The 23,094-nt window shown below is 31.9% G+C and overlaps 2 protein-coding genes across 5 annotated transcripts; one reads left to right on the top strand and one right to left on the bottom strand.

The window, feature by feature from the left end:
* Positions 1-1,952: 1,952 nt before the first annotated feature.
* LOC111290252 (cysteine-rich receptor-like protein kinase 1) lies at positions 1,953-5,516 on the bottom strand. 3 transcript variants are annotated; one of them, XM_022881579.2, is made up of 6 exons: positions 4,393-5,516; positions 4,179-4,289; positions 3,738-4,088; positions 3,374-3,608; positions 2,897-3,041; positions 1,953-2,599 (listed from the first exon to the last, which is right to left on the bottom strand). In XM_022881579.2, exons 1-6 carry the CDS (start codon positions 5,162-5,164, stop codon positions 2,198-2,200), a joined length of 2,016 nt encoding a protein of 671 aa, XP_022737314.2. In that variant the 5' UTR covers positions 5,165-5,516; the 3' UTR covers positions 1,953-2,197. The 3 variants fall into 3 exon arrangements, with proteins under 3 accessions (XP_022737314.2, XP_089624939.1, XP_089624938.1); XM_089768813.1 differs by having other exon boundaries at positions 1,990-2,599; positions 4,471-5,516; XM_089768812.1 differs by having other exon boundaries at positions 1,990-2,599; positions 3,738-4,073.
* Positions 5,517-15,561: 10,045 nt separating this feature from the next.
* LOC111291221 (uncharacterized) lies at positions 15,562-18,990 on the top strand. 2 transcript variants are annotated; one of them, XM_089768308.1, is made up of 5 exons: positions 15,562-16,383; positions 16,513-16,847; positions 17,873-18,238; positions 18,413-18,627; positions 18,715-18,990. In XM_089768308.1, the coding sequence occupies exons 2-4, from the start codon at positions 16,520-16,522 to the stop codon at positions 18,592-18,594; spliced, it is 876 nt and encodes a 291-aa protein (XP_089624434.1). In that variant the 5' UTR covers positions 15,562-16,383; positions 16,513-16,519; the 3' UTR covers positions 18,595-18,627; positions 18,715-18,990. The 2 variants fall into 2 exon arrangements, with proteins under 2 accessions (XP_089624434.1, XP_022738592.1); XM_022882857.2 differs by having other exon boundaries at positions 15,585-16,383; positions 17,873-18,627.
* The last annotated feature ends 4,104 nt before the right edge of the window (positions 18,991-23,094 follow it).

Here is a 23,094-nt window from a genome sequence, read left to right on the forward strand (position 1 = left end):
CGAATAAAAAATTGATCTGAACTTAATAAAATATTATAATTTAATTTTAATTTTTAAAAATTTTTTCTCACTCTTATCTACCATGTGAAATTCCTTGACAAGAAGGGTAATTATTTAATTTCATTAAAGGATGAAACCAAATTTAAACCTAAAATTTTTTCCAACCAGCAAAAGCCTAGGCTATTATAACCCTAGGTCCCAATGTACACCATCCATTGAAGCATGGAGGTGACATCCAAATTGTGCTGTCTAAGCTAATTGGTAATGCATCTTATTCAATTTTCATTATGAACGGAAAATTATAGGAAAAAAAAGCAAAGCCGTTCCCTTTTACTTGTTTTCAATTATCATTACAGGAAAGATTTTATACGGAAAAAAAAGCATGAATGCACTCGTCAAAACTACTCATAGATACGGTTGATAATTTTAATAATCATTGAAAATTATTGATCAAGAAAGCTGGAAAAAAAAATAGTGTTCCAAACTTTTTTTTTTTCGATATCTAATTTATACTTGAACTCTTTACTTTTATATTTACTAGAAAAATTACCCCGTCTTGATGAAATTAAAATTTTTTTAATTTAATAATAAATTAGAATTTATTTTTTAGTATTTTATTGGTTTTTTATTTTAAATAAATATAATATTTTTTAAAAAAATCTGATACTCTAATTATGTCACCAAATTATAATTGAATAGATATTGACTTCTATTTTAAATAAGAGAGATTATTTTAAAAATTGTATAGATTAAATCTAAATCTAATAATACATACATGATAATCTAACCTATTGATATAATATTTATCTATTATCAATTTTAATTAATTATCAAATTCAAACCCATTTGTCTATGAAATCAAAGGTCACTAATATTATCACCCATTCAACTTAATTTTTTAAAAGAAAAAATCAATAATTTTATTATGATAAGAAGGGCACTATAATAATTTTGATCAATAATAAGTGGAGAGAATTTTTGTAATTATGGCTAAAAGGACATTATAATAACTTAGATTAAATATAATATTGGGGTAGTTCAATAATTATAATAAAAAAGATATTATAGTAATTTTAGTTAATTACAAGAGGGGTATTATAATAAATTTGGGCATGTGCTTTCAATTATCAAGTAACTAAAAAGATATTATGATCATTTCCAATGAAATGTTGATTGATTATGAAAATAGGGTCGCCATATTAAATTTTACGCGTGTCAAGCAATAAGCAAATAATTTGAAGGGCATAAATGTCATTTTTCATGGGTTTATTTTCATTATATAGTTATAATTTTTCAAATAAAATGACATATGTTAACTTCTTATGAACTAATTATAATGATATTTTTATAATTATAATAAAAGATATTATAATTATTTTGATCAATTTTGATGAAAATATATTTTTGTAATTATGATAAGAAGATATTATAGTAATTTGGATCAATCATAGTAGTAGGCAATTTTTATAATTATGATTGGAGAGATATTATAATAATTTTAGTCTAATACGATATGAGGGATATTTTCGTAATTATGACATAATAGTATTATAATAATTTTATATTTATAAGAGTAGTATTTTTGTCATTTAAGAATAAAGGATATTATAGTAAATTGACATTTATAAGAGAAGTATTTTTGTCATTTAAGAAATGAGAAAGTTATAGTAATCTAGATTCAAAAGAGGGGTATTTTGTCGATTACGTAGGAGGGCATTATTGTCTTTTTAGACACATGTAAAGCAATTAGCCAAAAATTATAAAGGTAAATTTGTCATTTACATAATAAGTTACTTTTATATATAGTTATAAATATGACATTACACAGTATAATCTTTTTTTAATGTGTAATTTTCAAACATCAATTTCAATATTATCCTAATTAATCCAAAAGTCAGAAAGTGTACAAGCATTGTTAATTCTAAAGAAAACAGCAAATAAATTTGGAATTTAAAAGAAATGAACAAAGTGAATTTTTAATTTTTGATGATATGTACAAAGTAATTGTTTCTATGTGCAAATACAAGGGGGAAACCCCCAAGAAACAAAAAAGACTAGGAAAAAAGAACCTATGCAAATCTTCGTCCCCTCTGCCTCTTAATCAAAAAACAATTAATTCTTTTATTCCACGTGTAACAAAATTCCCCAATTGCATGCCCTGCCTATCTCAGACTTACAATTGTTTGGTTTACCAAGCCTAATGAGAAAACGAGTCTAGGCTATCTTGATTTTGATACTTTGTTTGTGTACAATGATCGGAAACAGGACTAGCTGTAATGCCAGGCCTTTGAGTGGATGACTCTGGACCTGTTTCTGGCTCATCTAAAGCTGAAGACCCCATAAAAGAACTACTGATAGTGTCTTCTGGACTCAGCACACTAGCATTCAAGAATGGAGGTTGTTTTGGAGAGGGAATCACACCACTTGTATCGGCTAGCATTTGAACTACTTCTGACATGAATGGTCTTAGCGCAACTGAAGCTTGGGTGCACAGAAGCCCAACGAGAAGCGCACTCGTTGCCTCCCTCTCGTCAAACCTGCCTTTTAAGCCAGAGTCAATAGCTTGTGTTATACTGTCTGCCTTGTATTGCTTCCAGACCTGATAGGACAAGGATAAATCACCAGATTTGCCAGAAAATGTGTTGCTGCTAACCCTACCAATTTATGGTTAACATTAGAGACATCAAAACTATATGTTTCTTCAACAAATTGTTCTAAACTTTCCTGGTGTAAGCAGCAGTTATTCTATCCTTAATTGGATGGTTTTGAGTAATCCGATAATGTCTTTGTTTTCTATACTTTTCGTTTATAGTTGGGATATTGTAAGAATTGTTCAGAACAGCTTATCAATTATACCACCAACATGTAGTCAAGGAAAATGGATCATGAATCTCACCGAGTACAAAATTGAACTTGAACCCTCAGAGAAAACACTGTTTTTCCTACCAGTTGCAATCTCAAGAACTAGCACCCCAAAAGCATAAACATCTGCCTTCTCTGTTAGTTGTCCTCGAACAAGATATTCAGGAGCCATGTATCCTCTGCAGCATAGATTTGTTTATCACAAGTACTTGGAAAATATTCACAACAGGAAATGACCCTTTTCTAAGAGTAATACTCGGAAAATATTCACAATAGGAATTGACCCTTTTCTAAGGGTAATTAGCAAGAAATCATGAACAGCATGAAGACTGAATCCTATAACTGGATACTCGAAATATCAAATCGTCTTCATTAAAATGAAGTTACTTCTCACCTTCATACCTTTAGGATGTCAAAAACAACATTGACGTAGGACTGAATGTTGAAAATAATAATGTCAAATTTGCACTAAAAGTAAACACTCGATAGTAAAATTAGATCAATATCTTACAATGTCCCTGCAATTGCAGTACTAACATGGGATTTATCTGAAGCAACACAACGTGCAAGTCCAAAATCAGCAATCTTTGGAGTGAGATTCTCATCAAGGAGAATGTTGCTTGCTTTTATGTCTCTGTGAATGATTTTAACTCCAGAACCTCCATGAAGATATGCTAGCCCTTCAGCTGTTCCACATATGATGTTGAACCGCTGTGACCAGCTTAGAATGTGTATTGTGTTCTTAACTGCATCGGATAAAGATTTTATTACGGTCTCGGAGGAAACTTCAGTGACAAAAAGTTACAGTAAAATCTTCCAATTATAGATGCTCTCCAGTAGCTAAATAAATAATAGTATGGCATTCAACCACTTACCAAAAAGGATTTGATCTAGGCTCCTATTAGGTACATATTGATAAACTAGAAGACTCTCCGGACCTTCAATGCTGCAACCCAAAAGCTTTACAAGGTTCTTGTGTTGAATTCCACTGATCAAATTTACTTCATTAAAGAACTGGTCCACCCACTGCCGGGTATTAAAGAACAATCTTTTAACTGCAACAGTTTTACCATTAGGGAGAATTCCCTTGAACACAGAACCTGCTCCTCCTTGGCCTAATTTCCTCGATTCATCAAAACTTTCAGTTGCCTTTTCAAGCGTTTCATACTTGAAATTTAAACTAGTCTTGTTTCCAGCAGCTGGAATGTCATCTAGACCGTCAAGCCCTTAGATAAGTCCGCAGAAAGCAGTGTATAAAAACATGGTTCAAACATCATTAAATTGTAAACAAAGCTATATTTATATATGGTATGTACCTTCTTTCTTCTTGGATAATCTCTTGTAGCTTATAAGAGCACCAACACCAGCAAGCAAAGTGAATGCAATTGCTGCTAAAGCCATTCCTATGATGACCCAATGACCAAACCCTACAAAGACGATACAACAATTACAATCACACATGACAAAATCCATAGTCGTAACGAAGAAAATATTGACAACTTAAATAAAGCCACTTATTTAATCTTTTACCCTGATTATCATTTGTTTCTGCAACTTGATCAAAAAATCTATTGGTTGAATACCTCATATAACACCCAGAAAACATACCCTTGCCTTCAGCTCCAGGGGCACACTTCCTCAACCCCAACCCTGCATTCCTCAAACACTCTCTGCAGGATTCTTTATCAATTGTCTTCCAACACTGCGCCAATGCGTAAATGGTCACCAACCCTCCTTTCACCTCCGTTGCGGCGTAACCATTGTTTTTCAAAGCCATCTTCGTCACGTTCATGACCACTAGATCCAACTTATTTTGAAAATCCTGATAAATGTAGCTGTCATTGGAAACACCTTTAGGCGAGCCACACATTACGTGATCATAGTTGGCATCAAACCCTTCATTGTAGAAGCTATAGTTATCGAAACGCTGGAAGCACCGATCAAGATAGATTCGCCCCGATGTGGCATGGATGCACCTTTTGAGATCTTCTGTTGCTGTGTCGAAACAGATTCTACAATCATTTCCATTGACATCATCATAACATTGGCCTAATCCAAAGACATTAAATGGCGGATTGATCACAGAAAAGATTCCCCAGCCCTGGGCAGCAACCAATTCGGACAAAGCTCCCATAACTTTATTCACATTCCTAATAAAGGTCTGAGAGGTTTCGTTGGTAGTTCCACACATAAGGTGGGCTCTGAAGGCCTGATGATGAGAGAATGACGGCAAAAAACACGAAGAAAATATCAAGTACACCCATATTATTATATCCCAAGGATATGGGTTTGAGAATCGCATCGAATTCTAACCCGCCTCTTGCTCCTCTGTTTTCCTCTGTTTAACAATTTGTAAGGAAAACAAAATATTCACAGTTTCTGTTCAGGTTTTCTTCTCTTCTCTCCAACCCCTCTCTCTTTCTCTCTAAGCTTGAAGGGTTTGGAGAAGGAGAGAGGATTTTAACTCCTCATAGGTATGGAGTCATTCTGTGAAAAATATTTTGTGTTTGGTTCTGTTGCATGCATAATTCAAAGTTTCTTTGGATTTGTTTTGGCAGAGAGAGACAGAGGAGGATGACAAAGAAAGAAAAAGGAGACAGACAAACGAACTGAATTTCGTTCCTCTTTGCTTTATTTAGGCCATTTGTAGAAATCGCTACAATGAATTTGGCTGTGAGCCTCAGCCTCCATGATACAAGGAATTACATCTTACCTTTCATGAAAATATGTGGATGTTTACGTAAACGCCGCTATAAGCATTAGTTCATGTCAATCTTGTCCATTATTATGAGAAATTTAATTTTTTATCTGCGTAAGAATGTAAATAAATATTAAATTTTAAAATAAGAATCAGAATAATTTTAAAGTTTTCATTAGATATGAAAATAAAGATAAATAGTATACTACCTGTTTCATAGTCATATTTTATATATATTTAATAAATATATTTTTTAAAATAATATTAAATTTTATTTTAAATTAATTAAAATTAATATATTTTAATTTAAAAACATATTTTAATATATATTTATAAAAAAATTACTTAAATGTAAAAATCAAAATAAAAAAGTAAAAAAAAATTATTTTTATTTTTTAAAAATAAGTTATGGATATAAAAATTATCGTACTCACTTAATAGCTACAATAATAAAATTTAAGATAAATTTAAAATATTTATTAAATATGATAAAAATAAAAATATAATATAAAAATTTAAAAATTTAAAAATAAAAATAAAAAAATACTCTATATATCTTATATCCTACCCATTAACTTTTTTATTTTATACCCTACGTAAATGGATATCTGCATTTGGTGCCCTATAAGCCGCCAAGGCAATAGAGATTTTTTCTTTGCTTTATACTGTGGGTTTTTTACATGTCTAATAATTTATTATTTTATACATATTTTTAAAAAATTTCAACTACTTTTAATACTTTTTCACAATAATATCACATTTTTTAGAGACACTTTTTCCAATACAAAATTTTTTTATCAGTACCAGCGATGTTAAACCAATAGAAGAGTATAATTGAATTTGACTATTGAGATTTGAAATACTTGTTTAAAAGTTATTATCTTTATAAGATACAATAAAAATTCAAAATATAAATAAAATGGGTTAATATTATGAATGATTTCGAATTATAATAAAATATTAAATATGATTTTAAATTTTAAAAATATTTAATATAATATCTGAATTATATTTTATTAATTAATATGGTGCATGAAAGATATTTTATTTTTTATGTATCATCTTTTGAAATTAATTATATTAAAAATAAATTTTTTATTAATTAATAAATTCATAATTTATGTATCACATTAAAAATTTTTTAAATTTATGTATTATGTTGAATAGTTTACTATAATTTAAAAGTTATTTCTAATATTATTCGAAAAAAAATTTTTTTTTTTAATATTCAAAATTCTTTTAAAGTTCTTTGAGCTAAGCCTACATTTATGAGTTAACACAAGTACTAAAGACATACGAGTTGTCTTCTCTATAATTTTTTCTTGGCAATGTGAGAGGCTTTGGGCATGAGATTCTTCCATAATCCATATCAATTTTGAGTTATTGTCTTCTTTGTCATATTATCTTCAACAGTCCTAACGGCGGATATTTATAAAGTAACATTGTGACAAGAGATATATTTCCCATATATTATTAGATGTTCAAAATTTTAAGAAATGGTATAAAATATAAATCATGCATTACCTTGGAATTATGCCAAGATGTGTCTCATAATGACATGTTTCTTGGAAAAAAAATTATGGGAATATAAATTAAAAAATTCATTACCTTTAAAAATAGAAGAAAAAAATAAAAAATTCTTTGAATAATTTTACCATATTTATGATTTAAGCTGCTTAAAGACTCACTAATTTAATATTAAGTAATTACAAATAATTAATAATTACTAAAAAAGTGAAGTTGATTTAATTATCTACTGCAATGAATTAATTTTCATATTATAATTAAAACTTAATAATTTAAAATCAATAAAATAACTAATGAATAGATCCTGTAATCAATCAAAACTTTTATTACAATATAATTAATAAAAAATTAATTTAAAAATGACATTATTTTTTCTTAATTTTTTGACAAAAAATTGATTTCGTAGAAAAATATAATGTGAAAAAGAAATTATTAGAAAAAAATATATATTTTATTGAAAAAATTATTAATTTGAACTTCGACAATGAATATTGTCCAAGAACACAGTTAGGGGTACTGGAGTTGTTATATTAAGGTGCACTTCAATGCTCAAATCTGTATTATATATAAGGTAAGGAAAGAAGGATGAAAAGAAATATATAAAAGTAGTGAAATATACGGAGGAAGTTTTAAAGGAGGGAAAGTTCAGAGTATGTAACGGGGTTCTTTGTTGCTTACCTGATCTTCCAATTTTTTTATCTATGAAACTAAGAGACGATGACTTGATTGAAATAATATATAGCTAATGAGATGTTTGTGAGAATTCAAGATGAGTTCACGTAGATAGATGTGAGTTACATTAAATAATTTTAAATAAATATGAATTTTATTTAATAATTTTAGATAAATTAAATATCAAATGATTAATTTTAAAATGATTATTTTAATAGATCGTCAATAAAATTTTGGACGAATCCTTTCTTTGTCCATAGGCAAATCATTTTTTTTTAAGAGCAGATAATGTAGCTATCTAAGTGTGTCTTATTTGGACGACTCCAAAGCATGATTGTATTAATCTAAGTCTTGATGAAATTGACCACTAACTAGTTGATTTAGGCATAACAAATCCAAGTGTCTTGTATTTTCAATCTCCATCACTATATAGCTTAACAAACATTGCCTCCTTTTATTTATTTAAAAAATATATAGCCTACAAAGAAAACTATAGGTTTCATTCTATTATACTTCTTAACAATTAGTAAGAGTTACTCTCAACAAGAAATGCACAATAATAAATTTAAGAATTGCAACATTTAAAAAAATTCAACAAAATAAAAGAAATATTAAAAAAAAAAAGGCAAATACAAAAGTATTAAGGCTTTTCTTGATGTGAATGATGAAAATGGCAAATATGAAAAATTTGTTAATTTAATGGATAAGTTATAAAATAGAAAAATAATTATGAATCTTAACTATTATATTAACAAAATTTTCATTTTTACCCATCTTCATCCTTCTTATCAACCAAAGCACAAGTTTATAATAAAACTGGTTGTATCACTTTTTCATAATTAATCACATGCAATTGAATCATTAAAAAAAAATAAGAAGTTAAAATTAGGAAAATGATCAAATTTATCACTGAATTAGATTGAAGGTTCCATATTTATCACCTTACATTTTATACAAAATTTTTACTAGTTTTTAATACAATTCTAGTCACCTGTGGATGGAAACAAAATATTTCATTCAAATTAATAACTATTTTGTTAAGAATTTCAATTATTTCTTTAATTTTTATTATGTAAAAAGCAAAAATATTTTATTTCAAATTATAGATAAAGATAATGCAAATAATTAAATAAAATAAAAATAATTAAATTATTTTATAAAAAAACTAACAATTAATGTCACTAATTTTTTTACTATATATTTTGTATATTTTTCTTTTTAAAAAAAAATGATTAAGTAATTATGTGATGTTGCTGATATACATAATTATCTTTTACCTAGTTTTGTAATTAAAAATGTAGTTAAATAATTCTAATATAGTGTTTTTGGCAAATATTATATTATATAGTCGTAATTTTTTTTCATTTTCTCCTAAATATCATTTACATTTACTATACAAAAAAAAAAAAAAGAGAGAAAAATTGAATGTGACTTTTGAGGGAAAAAAGAAATTTTGAATTTGATGACTTTAAGTTCACTTGTGTTAACTTTTTTATTATATATTATATATTTTTATTATTATACCAAAAATCTAAGAGAATTATTTTTAGAAAAAGTTAGTAAAAAATATATAAAATATATAGTAAAAAAATTAGTGGAAATTTTTTTATATTTTTAGAAAAGAATATAATCATTTTATTTTTATTTTATTATTGGTATTATCCTTATTTGAAATAAATAATCTTTATTATTATATAATAAAAATTCTTTATAAAATATTATTAATTTAAATGGAATATTTTATTTTCATCCATAGATGACTAGAATTGCATCAAAAATATAGTAGAGTGACAAATTTATATGTAAAAAAGAAAAAAGAAAAAAGTAAAGTGGTAAATATAAAGCTCACAATATAGTGTAATGGCAAATTTGAACCTTTTTCCCTTACAATTATTATAACTACAACTTTGTTTAAAACTTTTATTAATATTAATCGATTAGGACTTGTCAAATTAAAGTTAACAGCGCGTAGAACTGTTAATTGAATATAAATTTTATATAAATATTAAATTAAAATAATTTAAATTGACAAATAACATTTTAAAAATATAATGAACTAATATGTTTATTTTAGTTACTTCAAAATATTTTTCATATCCGTGCGTTTATATTATTATTACAGATTTGGTGCTTCAGATAATGAAAAATCTTGCCAAATAGATTAGGGGGAGGTTGAAGCTTTAACTTTCACAGCATCTTTAAGAAAACGAATGTTTAAGAATAGTAGATCTTTTAGAAGACTACTAATCTGGCAGGGAACATGAACATATATTTAAACTAAGCTCTTGAAAAATAGTTCCACCATTAATTCCTTGCCATTTCCAGCTCTTTTTTACCCCAAAGGCTTTGCTTATAAATGGGTGATCAGTATCGTCAAGTCAGTGCAATGTAGAAAGGTCCTTAAACTTGTAAATCTACAAACCATGTTATGACAAACATCATCTTTTTTCTGTGGACACTAAAATCATATCCTATTTGAATGCTCAACACAGACAAAGTTCTTTTCCTTGAGAGGGGGAGGGGGTGTGATTCTTGTGTTGAAAATGTTTAATATATAAATGCATCAGTACAAAGAAAATGTTGAAGCGTTTTGATGATGATGATAAGCATTTCATTTGACATCAAAGTTCAGGATCAAGAATATATATACAAAGCAAGACAGTGGATAAACTGTACGCCCATAACAGCAATTTGCATGTTCTCTTACGGTTTCCAATGATGTTTCCTTTTATTTATATACCAGTTGTTTATTTGTTTCTGGTCTAGCCCTGTTGCTTCAGTAAGGGCAACCTGCGTGTGATTAAACTGACTGAAGTAAGTTGCAAAGAAAAAGACATGATATTTTCTTCTTTGATTTTTTACTTCAATTTCTTAAACAGTATAAAAATATTTTAAATGATCTACAGGTAGTCCTTTAGGGACACGTTTACCGTAGGATATGGCCACCAGGATGATCCTGCAGCTTCATCTAGTAAGACGATATTCGTGAGACCAGGTTGATCAAAGTTACAACTATAAGATTTTCCCTTGACTTCTAATTTCTGATGCAAGCAAAACATTCCAAGACACAAAAGTAAATGTAGCAAAAAAGAACAGAAAACTGATCATGCAGCCTAAATTTGATCAAAAGTTAATGAGCAATCCATTGGAACCAAGTCATGAACCACGTTTCACAATTCATGGCAGTTACCCCTCCTTCCCAACCCAAATAAAATGTGAGCTAAAAATAAAAAATCACATGAAATGCAATTCACAACTCACAGGGCAGACCAGACCAGAGAAGACTGTAGAAAGAGGTCCACCTTGAAGTTTTTTAAGCAAGTCCATTAAAACCAAACCAAACCATGTTAGGTCCATTATTACTTTTCTTTATATATATAATTTTTGTTTGGGGAATGGGGCAGACGACAGAAGCCACATGGAGGGCTAACGTCCATGGTCTCCCAGATATGCTACAACTCTCTCAGCCATGCTTCAATACTTTCTAGTTTGTTTGTAGGGGACCCCACATTCATTTTCTAGGGGGGAATTGTTTTTCAGGGCTTTTGCGAAAGTAAAAAAGATAGAGAAACAGCTGTGCCTGTGTTTTATGGTCAGGCCTTATAGCTAAGATAGTGGTCCTGGAGATGTGCGCAAACAGTGCATGCCTGGAAACATGTTGATAAATTGTGTGGGCAGTGTGAGCCTTAATCTCCAAGATGTGCGGGTAAGTGTGAGCAATGGGTGGGCACTCTAGAGTCGGGTAGCTAGTCGGATGCTGTCAATCAAAGTCGTGCGCAGCTACCCTCAAATGGCTTTGTGGAGTAATTAGTGAAATGCTAAAATTATGGTGGCCAAGAGACAGTTCACTGGTCCTTGAGTTGGTTGAAGAATGGCCCTGAGATGGCTGTGAAGAAAAATGTTTTCATTTTAGACATTCTTACGGTTTTTGGTAGGATGGTAGGGAAAGCTTTTACGCTTTTTATAAGAGAACAATTAGTGTCAGCTCTTCACCACCCTTTTGGCTAGTAGGTAAGTAGGGACCTAGCTAGTCTAAAATGAGCTATTCCTAGGCACGTGTGGTGTCTAGGTGGGAGATCATTGTTGGGTCACGAGTGTGACACGATGTCTTTTCAGATCATGGTAAATCTAGGGATGGTTGGGGCCAGTAGGCCTTGTATCGCATTGTTGCATTGAAACGTGGGGTTAGATGATATCATTGGTTATGCCCTATCGATTTCCCCTCTTTAAGTCAGTTTGATAAGTAACCAAGGATCACGATATGGTATTTGCGTAAAAGGGGCACCATCGAGCCTGAAGGATAAGCGAGCTAGCAACCAAGCATGTTGCTAGACTTTTGTGACCACTCAGTAAAGGTGTGTTATGATTGGAATAGTACACCTAAGTCCCTTAAGATGGGATAAGCATGATATAAGGTGTCCATCATGCATGCTTACATCATGCATACAGGAAGCCTAGAATGAGGTTAAGGGTTGAAGCCTTAAAATATGAGTTTCATAGGAAAATGTGAGCCTATTATGGCTCTAGGCTAGCTGTTAACTAGCGTTTTGTTGTGCCTTTAGGTTCTAGGCACGAAAGCTTGAAGATGATTCGAGTGAATATGGTGTTGGGTTCTCACTATGCCAAAAAGAGATAATATTTTGAAAATTGAGGCTGTGCACCTTTATGAGCAAGATGGGTCGATCTTTAGCACCTTGATGCTTGCGGACAAAGATATGTGCTCAGGGTCACTCTGAGAATCGTGAGCTAATGAAATGATGGGAGTTGTGTTCCTCCCTATTGAGTTTGGGAATATTGCATGCGACTTTATGGATTTAAGCTAGGAAGAGCTTGAGTATATAGCTTGGAGGATCAATAACGATCTGTCTATAGAGAAATGGACTTAAGAAAGGTTGACATCGACTATGAGTAGTCAAGGTATAGCACAAATGCGTGGTTTTGGTTTAAAGAATATGCGACCCATGATATTGTGGTATTAAAGCCTAGTTCGGCTCAGTCGTGGTACTAAAGTGACCTTAAGTGTGGGCACGATAATGAGAAATTGAGGTAATGCTAAGCTTAAAGAAAGTTATCGAGGCACAATTGTGATAATGTGGCTATGTGGGCTCGAGAATGAGCCATTGATGCATGCTTTAGGAAAAATTGGCCTAGATGGAAGGCCTTCTAATGGAGTCTTGGATGCTAAGTGAAAGGGCATAAGAATCTGCCTTACCTACCGAAAGGTGTTAGCACGTGTAGGTATGTAATGCCCTTACAGTGGGAAAATAATGTTGAGATGAAATGTAACAAAAGGCTACCCTTTAAAATGGTGTTGAGCAAGGCCATGTGGGCCAATATGCGTGCGGTCTTGAGGGACATAAGTTGAGCTTATTGAGATAAATTACTAATGTGTGCACTCATTGTGTGGTATAGGTACCTTAACGAGGATACGAATCAAGTATTTGGGGTCCAAGCGTTGAGCCATTCTACAAAGGCAGATGAGTTTGAGTTGGCTGAAGATTGAAGCCATAAGTTGATGATGGTCAGTGGATCATGAATTCTTATGGTTAGAGGATCATGAGATTTTGTCGGTCAGTAGACCGTGTTTATGTTGGTCTAGAAAGAAGGCTTTATAAGATGTGGTGATCAGCAGACCATGATAGTATGCAGTTTAATGAAACGAGTAAACGAGAATCGGCTAGTTGATAAGACTTTAAGTTGTGTGGGTAAAAGGATTAATTGAGTTAAACAAAGCCGATGATATTGGCATTTGAGACTGGACGAGTTTGAGCATGGCAGAATTGAGCCAATTGGGATGGAAATAAGTTCCAATAGATTAATGGATTTTGAGTATCGACTAGGTTGGTGAACCCTGAAATGAAACTGGTTTAGAGACCTTGTGTTTAGAGTTGATCAGTGGATTTTTGAGCTATGTATGGGCTTTGGGTTGCCCTTTTGAGCTATGCCAGAGTCAAAGCAGATAAGGTGTGAAACCATCATTGAGATATGGTTGCATGCAAAGTCGAGATGAGTTCGAGTAAAAGTGGGGGAGACTTATGATTTTTTGTGGTATTGAGCCTAGGTGGTAAAGCCTATGAGATATTTAAGCAAGAGTTCAAGTCCGAGATAGCGTGCATTAAGGTGCTGCCACGAGGGCAATTAGCTAGAAAGGGCCACACGTAAAGAGATGACCTTGAATGGGCTAAAAGGACCCAAGTTGTGAGATGACCAAACTGTTTGAATGCCACTATGCTAAGATTTATTGTGAGTGGTGCCATATGAGTGTAGTTGACCTAAGCACCACGTCCAAAAGGGCGCATCGAAGAGTCAGTGTTGTAGGCATATGGTTGGTGTGATAGGTCACATCCAGCAAGATGCACCAATGTGTGACAAAGCAGGTGGTCATTCATTCGACTAAAGGTCATAATCAACAAACGTGCCTAAAGGTCGCAACATTATGAGATCATAGAGGAAGTTGTGCAGTGGCACATATTGAGTAACTGAGATAAAGTCTAATGGTTTGAAATGGAAACCATACAGAGGTGCAGCGGAGTTGGGATAAGACCTATTGACATCGACAATGAATAAGTATTGTGGGCGGTGCCTCATGTGACGGGATCTCAACCCAATCTTTGAAGGCACAAGTGATGGACATATGAGAAAATATCAACAGTGTGCAACAAGAGAGTTGGGTGTGGTTTTGGCGTCAATAAGGGTATTGACATAGTAAATGGGAAAGAGTGTCATGGTCAGGCCTTGGTGTGTCTCGGTCCTACCATGACTGTCTTTGAGCTAAGCAGTGGAAGAGGCCTTATGGTCAGGATAATGGTCTTAGAGCTATATGCTAATAGTGTAAGCCCGAAAACATGTTTATGATAAAGTGTGTGCGCGGTGTAAGCCCTAGTCTCCAAGACACGCAGGCAAATGTGAACCAATGGAAGGGCACCTTAGAGCTGGGTAGCTAGTCGGGTATTGTCTATCAAAGTCATGTACGAGCACCCTCGAGTGGGTTGGTGGAGCAATGAGTGGAATGTTAGAATTATGGTAGCCAAAAGATAGGTCATTGGTCATTGAATTGGTTGAATAATGGCCTTAAGATGATTGGGGAGAAAAGTGTCTCTATTTTAGACATTCTTATGGTTCCTAGTAGGATGGCTAGGAAAGCTTTTACGCTATTTATAGGGAGACGACTGCTGTCAACTCTTTACCATCTCCATGACTAGCGGGCAGGCAGGGATTTGGCTAGTTTAAAGTGAGTTACTCCTAGACACATGTGGTGTCTAAGTGAGCGGCATCGTCAAGTCACAAGTGTGGCAGGATGTCTCCTAGGATCATGGTAAATTCGAGGACGATTGGGGCCAGCGAGCCTCATATCGCGCTGTTGCATTAAATCATAAGGTTAGATGATAACATTCGTTATGCCACATCGATTTCCCCTCTTTAAGTTGATTTGATAAGTAACCAAAAATTACAAGATGGTATTTGCATAGAAGAGACACCATCGAGCTTAAAGGATAAGCCGACTAACAAGCAGGCGTGCTACTAAACTCTTGTGGCCAATCAATAGAGATGTGTTATGATTGAGGTAGCACACCCAAGTCTCTCCAGGCGGGATGGGCATAATGTAAGGTGTCCATCATGCATGCGGGCAGCCTAGAATGAGACTAAAGGTTGAGACCTTAATATATGAGTTTCGTGAGGTGAGATGAATCTACTATGGCTCCGAACTGGCTGCTAACCAGCATCTTATTGTGCCTTTGGATTATAGGCACAAAAGCTTATGAATGATCCATGCGGGCATGGTGTTAGGTTCTTACTATGTCAGAATGAGATAATATTCTGAAAATCGAGGCTATGCAACCTTCTAAGCAAAGAGGGTTAGCGATCGGGACCTTGATGCTTGCAGATAAAGATGAATGCTCGAAGTCATCTTAAAAATCGTAGGTTGATGAGATGATAGGAATTGAATTCCTCTATATTAAGTTTAAGAACCTTATAGGATCTAAGTTAGGAAGAGCTAACGAATATGCGACTTGGAGGATTGGTAATAATCTATTTATGAAAAAAATAACTTGATAAAGATTAATCTCGATTATGAGTAGTCACCATACTGCACGGAAGCATGATATCGGTCTAAAGAATGCCCGTGACACTGTGCGTGCGCACCCTGCAGTAGCAACCCGCAAGACACGCACTGCTTCTGGGTTTTTGGCATTTCAAAGCTTCTAGAAAACATTCAGTCAGGTCTGATCAGTAAGGAACAACAAACTAAAATTAAAATTAAAAGTTACTACTAAAAAGCTCAGTTGCATCAAAGTATACTGTTTTTATGCGACCAACCCGGTAATTCCCTCAACCTTGGATAAGGTTAAAGACTTCAGGTGAAGGGACCTCTACGTCGTCGTTTTCCACTGGGGTTAGGTTAATTTTTTAGGGCACATGTGATCAGAATCCCGAGACTGGGCCTTAGGGAATTGGCTGGACGAGAGGCGGAGGCAGGTTTTGGCAGTAATTCAATGCTCAGGCTCCTGAGCTATTTATGACCACTTCAATCTATCATAACGCTCTTCCCCTGGAATCTAGTATAGTAGGTAGCAATCACAAACTTTCTGGTTACAGCGCGGAAAAACCTAACCAACATAACGGTATTTTCTCGTTCTCTCATTTTTTTTCCATTTCCTAATATGCCAAAGTTTTTCTTCTACGCTTTTAATCTACTTATTGGTTTTTTTTTTTCAATTCTGTGCTTATAATCTGTTTGATGAAATGCCCAGCTGAGGAATGGATGTGGCTCATTGCTATTTAGAAGGCAATGCTGATGCCGTAGAGTTTTGCCCCCACGAAGGTTATCTACACGTGCTGGCGGCTTCAACGTACACGCTGCAAGAAGGTGATCAACCGAGCCGAGCTGGTAGTATTTCATTATTCGATGTTAATACCGAAAAGGGTCATCTCGAGTTGCTACATCGCGTAGAGACTGCTGGGATTTTTGATATTAAGTGGAGCCCAGTTGGAGGCAATGTGGGCCCTTTCCTTGCTCAAGCTGATGCTGATGGGTACTTGAGAATCTATAATTTAGAGGGTTGCCCTGATGAAGAGAGAGCTAAGGGTATGTTGCATGTTATGTTGAGCATTGTGTGTTCTTTTTTTAGTCTTCTTGCTAATGAGTGATGACTGAATGTTATTCATAATTTATCAAACTTACTTTGCTATGCTTGAAAATCCACTTTGTCATTGGATTGAAGATTCTAATGATTCCAAAGCGGAATAACTACTTAGATTGTTTGGGGAAAACAAACAAATATCATGCCTTTTAATCCATGGTAATCAAGTTCATGGGAGTAATTAAAGGTAGGTAATTATCGATATTCCTGTTAACAGGGAAAAGTATATAAGGGACTTGAATTGATGGATGAAATTTTACCTTGGAGAGCCTTTGTTCTAGGATGTATACGAACTTAATTATATGAACTTTTAAATTTCTTTCTACTTTAAATTAGTGGTAGAGCATTCTAATAGTTCTTTCTACTTTAAATTATTTGAGAGCATGCTAATACTGGTATTCATTTCAAATTGCCATCCATTTTCTGCTACCCAAAATTTTGCTCCTTGCTACAAAGTGATTGGCAAACATGGGGTAGTAGAAAATTGATTCAAAATGTGCTATGTATCTAATTAAAACTTCTGTGGTAATACTAGTAAGAAAACATATTTTTGAGGCTTAAGTGAACTTTAGCAACTTTTGCCCTATCGTTAATTTTTTAGGTAACTGACTTTAACGCCATTTGAGTTAATCATGGCCATAAAACATACAATATTACTCCTTGGAGCAAATATATTCTATGCTATGTCATGTGTGCATGTGCAAGTGCTATTAGAGGTAAAGAGTTTATTTCAACATTAAGTTGGATTATCAATTTATCATTCTATGTTTGTACTTTTCCATTTGATAATGTAAATTCAAGTGCTGATTAGGACTGCTTCACAGCATTTTTAGTATGTTTTATTCTACATCACATTCATGGCATTAAAATTCTTATGTTGCCATTGATAGAGAAAGTACGTTGCTTATGGAGCAGGGGATTAGCCTTTTTTTAAACAAAAAATCCTTATATTTATTTATCTTAAATGCAGGAGGCTTTCTTAATGCAGTCTGTGGTGAAAAAATCAGCTCCTCCATGTGCCTTTTCCTGGATTGGAACCCATCAGCCACGTCTATGTCAGTTGGACTTTCAGATGGTTCTGTTTCAATAATTTCTCTTGTAGAATCTGGAATAGAAACATTACAAGAGTGGAAGGCACATGATTTTGAGCTTTGGACAACTTGCTTTGACATTCACCAACCACAATTAGTATATACAGGATCAGATGACTGCAAATTCAGTTGTTGGGATATGCGGGATAATCCTTCCAAGATGGTATTCCAGAATTCCAAGGTCCATAAGATGGGAGTTTGTTGCATTGCCAAGAGCCCCAGTGACCCAAATACTATACTTACAGGTAGCTATGATGAGTACTTGAGGGTATGGGATCTGAGGTCTATCTCAAGGCCAATAAATGAATCTTCAGTTTGTCTTGGAGGAGGAGTTTGGAGAATCAAGCACCATCCTTTTGTATCAGGCCTGGTCTTGGCAGCTTGTATGCATAATGGATTTATGGTTGTTAAAATTGCAGGGGAGAAACCTGAAGTTGTTGAAACTTACAATCAGCATGGCTCACTTGCATATGGGGCAGATTGGCAGAAAGAGAAATTATTACCAGGATGCAAGACCAAGAGCACTATTGTGGCTTCTTGCTCATTTTATGACCGGCTTCTTCGCATATGGATGCCAAAAAGTGATATTTGCTGCATTTAAGCACATTCATTAGTTGAGTTCGCACCAAACCAGGTATGTTGGTTTAGGGAATTTTTTTTCAAACTTAGATATGTATTACCTACATATCTAATCTTTGTTCTTTCCAATTAATCATGACAGGTAGTTTTGCCCAAGTTATGCAATCATGAATGGAACTTTTGTGTCAAGTGGGGCTCAAACATCTATCCATAAAACGAGGGTATCCGTATACTATCCTATCAAACAATGATTTAATCAAGGAGGACGTAAAGTTTGATTAGTATAAATTTACAAGTAAAAAGGATATATAGGAGCATTATCTTAAATGACCTTTCGGTATCAGTGTGGTAAGTAGCAGAGATAACTTTATGCATATTGACGTGATCTGTTAATAAAATATTAGATTTTTAATTTAAATGATCAAAGATCAATTTTTGATAATTTCAAAAATATATAAATATATATATAGGGGGAATAATTTACATAGTATTAGAGGTGTTCACAATTCAATCTTAATCGAATTAGTAGACTGAATTAATTTAATTTAATTAATCGATTAATAACCGAATTAATTTTGATTGGTTATCGAAAATAATTTTAAAAAAATTTTAGTTTTCGATTAATTCAGTTTGAAAATCAAATTAATCGAATTAATTAAAATTTTAATCAAAATATTATAAAATTTATATATAAAACTAAAAATATATGAATTGGTCCATTTCATATCAAGTTATTAGAGTTTTTAACTTAATACTTTAGTATTTGAATAGTTTTGTTAAATAATTTTATTTAATTTGTTTCGCATATAAGAAAATAAAAATAAAAATATAATTTAATTTAATATATTTTATTATTTGATTAATCAAAAAAATTAATTGAATTGATCAAATTAATTTTGATCAATTAATTTTTAAAATTAAAAAATTCAATTCAATTAATAAAAATAAAATAATATAATTTGATTAATGTTATTTCGGATAATTTTATAGATTATTTTTGTTGCAAACACTTTTCTTTTAACACTCAGCTGGAATCCAAACAAAGAGATCCACTTTGTCAAACCAGTGTCTACTTCTTAGTTGGGCTGCTCAAGATTGGTTTTAGCCTGGCCAATATATTATAGCATGAACATTATTCTTCCTTGAAAAAGCATGGAATTAAGTACATTTAACCTAGGGAGTTATTTACAAGCTTGGGAGGCTAGCATTCACGTGTGAGTAGTGGCAAATGGTGGTGGCCTGGTGGGCCTGAAACGGTCCTTGTTCACTTTTTATTCTTTTGTTCTTTTCTTCCGTGATAAGATTCCACTGCTGCAGTTGATATAGCTAACAACATGCGGATGAATTTGCACTGCGAAGCCATTGTCGAGGTACTGTTACTTCTCAAAAGTTCTCTTCTTATTCTTTTGTTAGTTTCTCATCCATTGAGCCGGAAAAAGATAAAAAGATTTGGATGTTTTGTAACTTCTGTTACACTGAATTCTGCCAAATCATTACTGTATAATATGATACCTTCGAGGAAATACTGAATGTTTCAATAAGTTAATTCAAGTAATCTTTCTCCACCCACTGTCAGAAAGATTAAAAAAAAAAAAAAAAAACCAAGGGGAATCCTGTACATTTTGTGTTAAAAAGTACCCTTTTAAAAATAATTGGAAAACGTGTAAGAAACTTGTATTTATGGGCCTCAGATGGGCTGAAAGGATCTCATTTTTTGCGCCAGTTGGTTTGGCTTGTTCTTTGGGTTTGTGGCTTGTTCAAACTTCATAACTGCTATAGCACCCTGTCTCGTCTTGCACATGGGATGGTTGTCTCCATGTATGTATGCCAGTTGTTCAACTCTTAATAATTTGCTATTGTCAGGTAATTACTGTATGACATTCCATTCTTTTAAAATCGTTCTCTCAATATAATGTTATACCTAACCTAAGTTTTTTTTTTTTTTAAAAAAGAAACCTTTCATTTGTTGAATCCAGCTTGCTAGCTTTTTCTGTGCCCATTTGATAACAGTCCATTTTGCGTTGGAAAATTTTATTCTCTCTTTATGTCTTGTATCTTATAGCTTTCATGTCTTATTCTCTATTTATTCATATATTCTCTGTTGTATTTGTGAAAGAGTCATGAGGAATGGAAAACGCAGTGGCAATAGGTAAAGAGATAATGTTTTAGAGGTTGAGCTTCAAAAACCATTTATCTTATTAGAAACTGCTGCTGCTGCTGCACTTGTCAATTTAAATGATGGAGATCCTCAATCACTTTTCTTTCAGTCCTTGCCATTTTGTTTTGTTTTTCTACTCTATTGTGGGGCCTAACTCACCAGACGACACCTACACTTCCTTGTTCCTTAAATCCCTTTTTCTCGTTCACATTCATTGTTGAAAGTGATGACACCCTGAATCAGTTTCAAATGTTGCCTATAAATCTTGGCTTTTCTTGGATGTTAATAATATATATATTAAAAATCCAGTAAAACATTTTATTTTTTGGGTTTCGCTTGATTATTTGAGTACGAGAATTGAGGATGAGTGGGGAAGAAAAATTACCACTTATAGTAAACTGATCGAAATCAGCGAAAAAACTTGTGGGTCACTTTACAGCAGGCTTGTTATTACCACTTGAAGGTGTTTAAATCCAATATGCACTTGAAAGTGTTTGTTTTTCACTTTTTCTTATCAAGTGAAACAAAGGAAATTCCACATTTATTTGAGGCCACCATTTCATATACATTAAACTTGATGTTTGTCATTGAGGGCAGTCCAAATTTATGACACCCAAAATGTAGGCTTAATTGTTCTAAAAATATGTTGCCATCTATACCTTTTTATCTTTCATATGAACATTTGTCAATATCAAGGATATATAAAAATTTTAAATATGATATGATAATATAATATAAAAATAATAAAAATAATAAGTTTTAAAATTTTAAAAAAATTATATATAAATTTAATAAAAAAATAAATTTTATTCTATATTTGATGCGTTGATACGAAATATGATATAATAATTTTTATATTTTATATTCGTTAAACATGAAATAAATATATACTTCAACTGTATCACCAAAATAAGTTTTCTGTTAAAGTTTTATGACTCAAATATTCAATTTCAAGGTATGAATCTGCCCCTCATCAAATGTATTTATTTATAGGGAGAATTGGCAAATGGTCAACTTCGTTGGAAGGAAAAATAAATTGGTTGAAGGAAAGAGTCAATCAAAGTTCCCCAAGTAAGAGGCAAAGTGGAGTAGTTATAATCAAGAGAAAGAAGTAAATTCAATAAAGAAGTGCGCATCAGCAGGACGCAAACTGTAAAGCAATAAGCATTTAATTCAATTCTCCAAGTTATAAGCAGTAGCAGCATAACTATACCATTTGTTGAAACGTTTGTACACTCCTTGCTCTTTCCTATATACTTCCTTTTTATTTATTTTTAAATAATAAGTATATATTCAATATATAAATATATATTGTAATTTATACAAATATTTAAAATTAATACTATGGCTCAAAAAATATTTGTAATCAATAAAAAAATATATTAATATGTAAAGTTTGTTCTAGATGCAAAATAAATTAGATTAATATAAAGTTTATTATTTTTAACTTAATGTAAAATTAAAACTTGGAATATATAAATTTTTAAATAATAATCATATATCATATATATAGTTGTTTATTGTATAAATAATTGAAATTAATAAAATGCATACCAATCTTTAAAAAAAAAATGCATGTTATCATGTAAATTAGTTTGTTTCATGTACATAATATATATCATATTAATATAAAGTTTATTATTTTTAATTAATGTAAACTTTAGCACAAATTAATAAAGTACATGTTAATCTTTTAAAATTAAATAAATGAATAAATAAAGTGTGTATTAATAAGTAAAGTTTGTTACTTGTACATAATATATATCATATTAACATAATATTTATTACTTTTAATTAATGTAAACTTTGAAAAAATAATTAATGTAAACTTTAACTCACTTTTATATAAGATCATGTAATTTCACCTTATCATAATGTAGTACACATTCAATTCTACATATTTATTTCAATATAATACAAAACATAACAAATCAAGAAATAAAAAACAATAAAGCAATGGACAAAACATAATTACTAAAATAAATTGAGAAATCCTTTCAAAAATATAATAAATTGAGAAATTAATGATGTATCCCTTTTATCTTTAAACAAATTAAAACAATTTTCGTGGATGATAACATTACAAATTAAGCTAATAATATAATTAGTAAAATAAAAGAAGAAATTTATTATTATCTTAAAAAATGATTTCATAAGAACAATTTATACAGAAAAAATACTAATAAATTTAATGTTTCGTAATTTCAAGTGAAGTACATTTATAATAGTGATTATATCAAACTACCAAGAATAATAAATATTATAAATTATTTAGATAATGACGATAGAACGTAAAATAAACTTTGTTGGATTGAAATTTTTAAGAAAATTACAATAAATAATATAAAAGTAATCTAAAATAAA

This window comes from Durio zibethinus, chromosome 11, assembly GCF_047325235.1.
Source record: "Durio zibethinus cultivar Kanyao isolate XHJ-2024 chromosome 11, ASM4732523v1, whole genome shotgun sequence".
NCBI lineage: Eukaryota > Viridiplantae > Streptophyta > Magnoliopsida > Malvales > Malvaceae > Durio > Durio zibethinus.

Coding starts and splice junctions, on each gene's coding strand:
- LOC111290252 (XM_022881579.2), bottom strand. CDS start 5,164: ATGCGATTCTCAAACCCATATCCTTGGGATATAATAATATGGGTGTAC. Junction 4,290..4,392: donor AGAAACAAATGATAATCAGG/GTAAAAGATTAA, acceptor TCGTCTTTGTAG/GGTTTGGTCATTGGGTCATC. Junction 4,089..4,178: donor ATTATCCAAGAAGAAAGAAG/GTACATACCATA, acceptor GACTTATCTAAG/GGCTTGACGGTCTAGATGAC.
- LOC111291221 (XM_022882857.2), top strand. CDS start 16,520: ATGGATGTGGCTCATTGCTATTTAGAAGGCAATGCTGATGCCGTAGAG. Junction 16,848..17,872: donor TGATGAAGAGAGAGCTAAGG/GTATGTTGCATG, acceptor TCTTAAATGCAG/GAGGCTTTCTTAATGCAGTC.